The following is a 9,127-nucleotide window of genomic DNA, read 5'->3' on the forward strand; positions in this document are numbered from 1 at the left end:
AGATTTCCGTTTTGAGGGGAAAATGTTGATGGTTTATTTGTGACACTCAGGCTCCGGAGTGGTTTGTACTTTTAAAGACAAAACCTACAGACCAGGAGACAGCTGGCATCCCTATCTGGAGCCTTTTGGATACATGTTCTGCATGCGCTGCGTCTGCACAGAGGTACTTTTCCCAAACAAGGGGGATTCGGTCCGTAAAGGACGGTGGGTGGATGAAGGTGCTTTTAAACATGTCACCTGTTCCCTCAGACAGGCCAYGTGAAGTGCAACACTATCAAGTGTCCTGCGTTGGCGTGTCAGAACCCCGTGACAGCGCCTCAGCGGTGTTGTCCAAGGTGCACAGGTATGCTCCGGCGTTGGCACCTCCGGGCGCCAGAGAGAAGCGCAGTGACGGTGCATGTGTGTGAGGTGTCCTCCTCCTCTTCCTCCTCAGATGAGCCCAGGATCCCCGCAGGGCTGAGGGCGCCAGTCAAAACCTGCAGCCACAACGGGACTGTCTATCAGCCAGGGGAGACCTTCACCACCCAGGGTCTCTTTWCATCCAGGCAGAGCAATCAGTGCGTCATGTGCACATGCTCAGTAAGTTCCATCCAAGTCTAGGAGAGTCATCAAGATTTTATTTATTTATTTATTTATTTATTTATTTATTGAATGTTCTGGTCAAAGGATATACATGTAAAAAAAATAATAAAAAGTATTTATAGAGGAAAACCTCCAGCAGCATTTTCCGGTCCCTGTGGGAACATAAGCCCTCTTCTGTTAGTTATTTCCTCTTCAAAGGGGAAAATGGGAAAGTACCGCGAAGAAGCTGCAGTTATACATGTAGCACTACTGGTAAAGATGTAGATAAAGCATTAAAAATTAATCTTCGCTTTTGTATTATTAAAAAAAACCCCACATTGAGCGAATTCACATCTAAAAATTTGTGATCAAATGAATCCAGTAGTAGACAGAGATTAACTTCAATCCATTGAATCTATTTAAAATCTCGCTCACTTRACTCCAATGGACGGTGGAGGAGCCATGATTCTGTGGGCCTGTTTCTTTTYGAATTGGTCAGTAAATGTCTACATGGACAAAGCTGCTGTCCTTAACAACCAAAAGAAGTTATTCAAAAGTTGAAACAACAATAATGAAACATACTTTTGTGTCTGTAAAATCTGGGACTGCTTAGCTAACCTGAATTAAATCCAGAACCAAACTGAAGTTTATTTCTGCTGCTAGGGTTTAAACTGGAGCTGAGTGCTTTAGTTGGATCAGGATGTTGCTCAGAATAGTAATAATTAATAATTGTGAACTGGTGATGTGGTTAAAATTATTTTTTCTAAACATAATTTTTTTTTTCGCTCAGTGAACAAATGTACTCAACATAGATAAAATTTTAAGAGTAATATTTATCTGCTGCAATAGAAGATTCATGTATTTTTTTACCATGTGTGTCAACAAATAAAGAAGGCATTGTGCAGTAAGCTAAAAACTGCAAGTAAATGAGCTGTAATATCCATTTTTGACACAAGAATCATCATACTGCTGATTCACCAGCTTCTGCACTGCCACCATTTCTAAGTCATTTATACTCAGGTGGTTAAAATGTAGAACGCGACGTGAAACTGTGCGGAACAACTTTAATTTTGCACACCGTTTCTTTTTATGTGATCTCAATTGTATTTTTTTCCTCCCTGCCATCTGTGCCTGCCATTGCTAACGCTGCGCACTGCAAGTGGAGGCACATTGTGAAATCACACTAACAGCATGCAGAAGGTGAAAACATCTCACTGTAGTCGCGCTCAGTTGCGATCACCAGAGGAAAAGCAGAGAAGTGCAGCCAAAGCCGAACCCGATGTGGCGCTCTTCACGAGGCCACCTGATGTGAGAAGTTAATGAATCTGAAAATGTGCAACCATAAACTGAACACCAACAGCTTCCAGTCTTAGTTTTTGTACAACAGAGAAACTGTGTCACATTTCCTCCGTCTGTTGGATTTCTCAATTGCAGTTTTGTCTTTGCCATAACCAAACTGAACATAGATCATGTTTCTTTTGTTTTATGCAATATGCTTCATATTACTAAATGGAGAAAAAAAAAATCAGGTTATGATGGTTATTTCAAAGTTGGACACTGTGGTGATGATTCTTTTCTCTTTTCTTATATATTCTTTTCTTTTCTCGTCTTCTCTTTCCTTTTCTTTCCTTTTTTCTTTTCTCTTCTGTTCCCTTTTTTCTTTTCTTCTCTTCTCTCTTCTTTCCTTTTCTTTTCTTTTCTGTTCTCTTCCCTTTTCTTTTCTCTTCTCTTTCTTTCTCTTCTTCTCTTTTCTTATCTGTTCTTCTCTTTCCTTTTTTCTCTTTTCTTTTCTTTTCTCTTCTCTTTCCTTTTCTTTCCACAGAATGGAAACATCTTCTGCGCTCTGAAAACATGCCAGCCTGTCACCTGCTCTTCACCAGCTTCTCTCCCAGATTCCTGCTGTTTGGTGTGCAAAGGTAGCCAAACTCCCCCAGTCGAATAAAAATATTCACTTTTTATTTCTGTTTTCATCTTTAAAAATGTCTAGCTGTAACATTAAGACAGGGATGATTATAATTCTGTAACATGTCTGATTGTAAAATTCAAGTTCATTGGTATTGAACAATAAACTGGTATTGAATAAAAGGAGTGCATAATTATGGAAAGTAAAGAAAAGCTGCACTATATGGTAAAAATGAATCATGCAACTACTTCAAAGCATACATGAAAAAAAATACTTGGAATGGTCCAGCAGGAATAAAAAATATTTCAATCTGAATGAACGTCGTTTCAAACTTAAATTACGTTTTTCTTCTCAGACCACAGCAGCAGCTCATCGTCCACCGAGGATGGAAACCATCAGCTGAACAGAGGCGTCGTACGTATCGCATCTTAGACTGTTTCACATTTTAATCGTCTTATCAACAAATGCATCATGTAGGTCAGATAGGCCAACACAAGAAGACGTGTGTTGGATGAACTGTGAAGTGGAAGGAAAGTGAAACATGAAACCCGGGAGGCTTTCACAGAGGAGCTGAGAATCTATCACACCGACGTGAATCGCACCGGTGTATCAGACTCAAGGCGGCTGAATATATACACACAAGATGTATCTTATTTATAAAATACATTTTAACGTCACTTTCTTTCTGCTGCACTTTCACAAGATGAGCTAAAAATACCAAAAGGTAAATAGTTGTAACGTGATAACATATAAAAAAGCTGGAACTACAGATGGGATGAAAGATGCAATTTAATTAAAAAGAACATTTAGTTCCTGACGAGGATCCTCTGTGTTTTTAACGGTTTCTACTCTTCAGGTTATTTTTTGAGGTATTGGGTTTGATCCAGTGATTAAAAAGCAAAGATTTCCATTTCTCCCCGTTCAACTTCCACAGACCGTTTGGCCACAGCGACTACCTTTACTGGCAACGTTTCTTCCTTTCGAAATAGCTGGAAAAGCGATGAGATGTCAGCGTCTGCAGCCAGCTTTTCATGATTTAGGACATGATGATGTGACGCTCCCGCAGCTATCAGTCAGATAGAGGGGGAAAAAAGCAAGTCAAGCCAACAGCTGGATAGATGACCAACTGTTTTTTATTATGTCTGCATTCACAACAGAGACATTCAGTCGACCAGTGTTCTGGCGAGCAGAGCCGGGTGAGGTCGGACCGTGCCACCAGGATGAAGGCCTCTGCCAGGGCTCTGAGCCTCAGCAGGCTCAACCTCAGAGGGGCCCCGGAGACCACGGTGAGGATTTTACTGCAGAGGAAACACCAGCGAGGTGAGGCTTTTATGCGGAAACACAGAGATAGTATGTGGCCATTTGAATTTGTTGGCACATTCCTCACACGTTTACGATCGTTCCCGTATGCGCCTCACATGTTTCCCATTTGTCTCAGTGTGTTTATACAACGGCAAGACGTACTCTCATGGAGACATGTGGCATCCAGTTTTGGGGAAGGTCCTGGAATGCATCGTTTGCACTTGCATCGATGGCCTCCAAGACTGCAAGCGCATCACGTGTCCGGGCCAGTATCCGTGCCAGCACCCAATAAAATTGGCCGGTAAATGCTGCAAGACTTGTCCAGGTAAAGGTAAAAATGACTCACTGGCACGACGAGGTGATTACACCGATAACCATGGAAACATGTTATCCTTTTAATCTCTTTCTCTGTGTGTGTGTGTTTTTTTTATATAGAGAGAAAAGCTGAAATGAACCAGACCCAGTGCTATCCTGGGTATAAAAACAACCTTTTGGTGTATAAAGTAGAACCAGCCTTGAAAGTTGATTCTCCCAACACGGTTAGAATCATTGCTGCTGAAAGACAAAGCACTGCTGAGATTGAAGTGCAAGCCTGGAGCACAGCAGAAGGTATTGTGGACTAGAAAAAAAATACATTTAAAAAATATGTCTGTGAAAGTCAGAAGGCAGGATTGTATTAAACTGTGTGTGTTTGTTCAAAGATTTTGTTTTCACTCGACAGGAAAAGCTAGTAAAGACCTCGTCAATACGAATGTTGTGGAAAAAAGTATTTGCTTCTAAGTTTATTCTCTTGTTGCTTTTTTGATCGAGTTAACCGTTTCAGATTGAGCACATTTTAATGCCAGAGAACCTGAGTACATTCAAAAAGTAGCTTTCAAGTCAATTGATGATTTCATCAAAGGGGAAATGCATGAAAATCAGCTTGAGGGATGAATGAAATGAATAAACGAAACAAATAATAATCATCATCATCATTTGAAAACTGCATTTTGTTTTTGCTCAAGTTTGTTTGACATGTTTAAACATGTCAAATGTTCTCGTCCAGGTATTTTACAAATAATGGAGATTGGCGACGTTCAAAGGAAAGACATCACAGATCATCCGGAAAATTACACTCTCCTTACCGCTCTCGATGAAGGTTTGTGTTCTTCTGTTGTTATTTGTGCTTTTAAGTACATTCATTATGCATTTATGATGGTAAACTATCTATTAGGCCACTCTCCATCCAAAATATTTAATATTTAAAATGTTTGAAGGATGTGACGTTTTAATTATCATTCGATGGCTTGCAGACATCTATCTGAAGTTATCACATGGTTTGTCGTGCATGAAAAGAATACAAATCGTTGGTAGCATACAGTGTCATCCACACTTCTAGATACAAAATTATTTTAAAAAAAGTTTGCATTTTATTGCAGCAGCATATTTTTCAATAATAATTTTAGGTTGGATGAGAATCCAACCTAAAATTTGAGTATATCCACCAAGAATATATCAAAGTAATTACTGGTACATTTATCAGCATCCCTGTCTACACACAAACACTTCTTAACTTCTTCTATAAAACTTCAGATACAAACCTTGTGCTTTTCCTGGGTTGCTTCCAAATAACCAGTTAGCATGTAGATACTGTTGACTTGTTGACGCCGAGATGAGACGAGGAGCCGAAAACCAAAACCAGGAATCCTGACGCTGAAAAGCTGTAGAGCTTCAGCATTTGATTTTTACAAATAGATCCAGCTGATCCGGATTCATGAGCAAATCCACCCACAAAAGACTGGAAGAATGGACTCACAAATTTGAAGAATATCCTCTTGTTTGTGTTTTGGCAACGGCAGAAAGGAAAAGCATCAAGAAACCAAATAGTGGATTATCATATTATGAGACCAAATATCTCTGTTTACTTACTTTATGTGTCCTATAAGTATTTTGACACATTTTACTCAGTTTGTGTTTGTCTTATTTAAGTAAATTTAAATATGTTTCTTTTTGTTATGTTTTTTTTTTTTCAGACACGTGGAAAAAATTTAAAGAGTTGGGAGAAAACCTGAGCAGAGCTTCTCAGACCACCATTTGTGGAAACGGCATTCGGGAAATAGTGATGTTCTTGAATCCAAAGCAAACTGAAGACCTGTGTTCACCATAGCAACCACTCGTGATATCAGTATTCACACTCAAATGACATGTTATTCATACAAGCTGCACTTGTTTTTTAAATTTTATTTTATTTTATTTATGCAAGTGAACTTTCTTACTCTTCATGTTTTTTATGCATCTTTGCCATTTTTGTCTGGTATCTTCAAACAGTGGTGATGTTGACATCCATCTTGGTTGTTTACGATTCTTGTAATAAATCGAAACATTATTAGATTTGATAAATTAGTTCTGAAGCTCGAACCATGATGGCGACAGGCATGTTGCACTAGCTGCATACACCTGTCGCTCGTTACATTATGACCAGCGACAGGTAAAATGGAAAATGCTGCTTTGCAGTTACGGCTGTCAGTGAGTTTATTAATAACACATGATGTTAGCACAGGGATAAAATGAATGCTAGCATTGTGTACGTAATGCTGATGTGTTGGAAGAGAAAAAAACATATGTAATTGTAAGAATTGAGGTGATTTTGACAGATGATGGATCAGGATGGCTGGACAACCGTAACATGTCCACAGTGGCAGCTCTGGTGTGATGGCTGGTTGTATTGGTGTTTGGGCCGTTAGCACCACCAGTTGGGGGCTACAAATTTTCTGGCCTCAATTCTCCCAAGACCAGGACCACTGTCAACACTTAGGCCATTAAATGATAATCTGTACAGTGCGTTATCAAATCTAGAGGACCCCAAAGGGCTGCAGACTACCTTCAGTCATTTACCCATTCACTTGCTGATGGCAGCAAGCTACTGGGTAGTAGCCACGTCTACCCTGGTGCCCAGTGACAGAGGCGAGGCTACCGGACTCTCTGACCACCGTCAGCAGAGGTGATGGTGGTCAGACACAGTCATTGTGTTCAAGGACATAATGACAGAATCAAACCAGCAACCCACCAATTGAGGGATGATCTTCTACCATCCGCTGCCACTGTCACCCCTTTTACTTTTACCCAGTCATGTTCATTATTTTCTCTATTTTCTCTTTGAGTTTGTGGTATTTCTCTGATTTTTTACTTTGGATTGCTAAGTTTTTCTTTTTCTGCATCTTTTCTGATTAGTCCACCATCTTTTCTGGTTAGCCATCTCCTGTCTCAGACTCATCATTCTCAGCTACTCTGGTTGGCGTTTGCCATTTTGACAGCGAAACCTTCAGCCCACACTTAGCACAGATGTTCTTGTGCACTGTTTCAGCCTCTTGGTAATGACATATCCTGTTTACTTCTGTGGTCAGAAGTCTGTTAAGTCGTTGAGTGTTTCAGTGGCGTCTCTTCACAGCCGAACTCTCTGTTCCTGTCTGACGCGGTAGAACCTGACCTTTATTATTGCTGTGCTGCCATGTGTTTCGCCTTTGTGTTTTCCTTCAGCCATTGGCAGCACTTTTGTAGGTAAAAATCTCAGAGATTTATCTCCCCATGATGATTCCACTTGGAGATACTCTTGCATATTGAGATTTTCTTGCCAGAGACATTTAGCAGTTCCTCTTTTGGGGCCATATTTCAGGATCTTCGATGTTTCGTCCTGCCTGATGCTCACTAGTCCCTCCTTTAGCTTAGCTTACACTCTCAGGACTGAAGCTAAAACCCTGCTAGTGCAATGAAACCCCGCCTTACTTTATAATCATTCTGGAGCTTGAGCAGTTTAATCGGAAGAGTGTTACTCTGTTCCCATTACCAGTACGCTGGTAGAAACCAGCTCCTTGTTCTATGTGTTGCTTCATTCAGAGGTTCTGGACCCTCAGCTGTTGAGAAGATTATCAGATGGAATCAGTTTGGTGATCTGAAACTTTTAGGCAAAAGTAAAACCAGAAGGAATCTGTAAAGAGGGAAATAGCATCTTGCGATTATCAGAGGCCATCAATTAGGATTCCCTTCGACAGATTTCTGGAGGTGCCTCTGGTTTAGAGGAGTAGTGAATCACGTATGTTTTACCTGACTTGTGTAAATTGTAGGCTGTTACATCGTTTTTGTAGCGATAAGATTTTGAGAGGAATTTTGCTTCAGCAAACTATTTGAACACATTTTTTTTGTTGTGTGTTTTTGCATTTAATTTTAAAGAAGGCACAATTTGTTCTGCATGTGAACAAGGTCGTTATTCATCACTTGTAAATATCAGCCAAGGTTTTATCACCTTATTTATAGTATATTGGTTCCTGGCTGTGCGTATTTGAATGTTGAATGTCTTTTTGGGTTTTTTTTTTCATGAAGTAGCTTTTAAGTGTAGCTTTCAAAAAGTACAAAACTGTGCCAGTGGTTGTAAGAAAAGCCTCCCTCTTTTATGTAGCAGAAAGATCTGGTTTATTTTTAAACCTTTACAGCTTTCACATATCTTCAGTAATTATATTTTTTTTTTGCTGTGAGGCCATATATCTGAACGCACCTTGTACTTCACGCAGCGATTTCGAACTATACAGTGTTGCCTGATATTTTACACCATTAAAAAACAGTGTTTGACTGCTCATGGCTGCTTCTTGTATGTTCGCGCTTCAAACAAGATGTGCCCTCTTGCTCAGAGCTGTGTTTAACAGAGACTTGCTGATTCATCGCAGACCTGCACTCTGCCTGCTGCAGCACAAAGGATCTAGCAGCACTATCGCCTCAAGGTTTCTATTAAGCAAAGCTCTGGAGATCTGTGTAAGCCGTGTTCTTGGTAGAGATGAAATATTTTTTGTGACACTGAGTTGAAACATTCAAGAGAGGCAAAGCTATTAGATCATTGGCATGAGTGTTATATTAACTTTTCCTTATTACTCATTTATTTAAACAGTTCTTTTGCCCAGAAAACGGCTTTGATGATTTTTTAAACCAAAAGATTTGAATTTATTGTGATTCTTTTTTTTCTTCTAAACCAAACAGGGATTTTGAACTAAAACACACACACATACTTGTGGGCAGCTTTCTGAGAAGCTAGCAACACAAAGTCTTCAGAAATGAAAAACACACAGAAGTTAAAACATCAAATGAAATTTTAAGCCGAGAAAAGACCAGAGCTAACCAAACAAGCTGGCAGGAGATTGTCCAAGTAAGATAACCTTGACTAAAACAGTCACGACATTTACACACACAAACACACACACACACACACACACACATGCACGCACACATGCACGCACACACACACACGCACACACACACACAAGCACACGCACACCACACACACACACACACACACACACACACACACACACACACACACACACACACACACACACA

The 9,127-nt window shown here is 40.0% G+C and overlaps 1 protein-coding gene across 2 annotated transcripts in view; it reads left to right on the forward strand.

Annotated features, from left to right (window-relative positions):
- chrdl2 (chordin-like 2) overlaps positions 1 to 8,375 on the forward strand; it is an 8,896-nt gene extending 521 nt beyond the window's left edge. Inside the window, exons 2-11 of one of the 2 annotated variants that reach the window (XM_008427751.2) lie at positions 51 to 163; positions 250 to 343; positions 434 to 579; positions 2,384 to 2,477; positions 2,820 to 2,878; positions 3,622 to 3,784; positions 3,903 to 4,097; positions 4,202 to 4,375; positions 4,812 to 4,904; positions 5,779 to 8,375. In XM_008427751.2, coding sequence (XP_008425973.1) covers positions 51 to 163; positions 250 to 343; positions 434 to 579; positions 2,384 to 2,477; positions 2,820 to 2,878; positions 3,622 to 3,784; positions 3,903 to 4,097; positions 4,202 to 4,375; positions 4,812 to 4,904; positions 5,779 to 5,912 — 1,265 coding nt within the window. In that variant the 3' untranslated portion in view covers positions 5,913 to 8,375. The remainder of the gene's footprint in view (positions 1 to 50; positions 164 to 249; positions 344 to 433; positions 580 to 2,383; positions 2,478 to 2,819; positions 2,879 to 3,621; positions 3,785 to 3,902; positions 4,098 to 4,201; positions 4,376 to 4,811; positions 4,905 to 5,778) is intronic. The other variant, XM_008427753.2, reaches the window with a different exon arrangement.
- The last annotated feature ends 752 nt before the right edge of the window (positions 8,376 to 9,127 follow it).

Source organism: Poecilia reticulata, linkage group LG14 (assembly GCF_000633615.1).
Source record: "Poecilia reticulata strain Guanapo linkage group LG14, Guppy_female_1.0+MT, whole genome shotgun sequence".
Taxonomy (NCBI): Eukaryota; Metazoa; Chordata; class Actinopteri; order Cyprinodontiformes; family Poeciliidae; genus Poecilia; species Poecilia reticulata.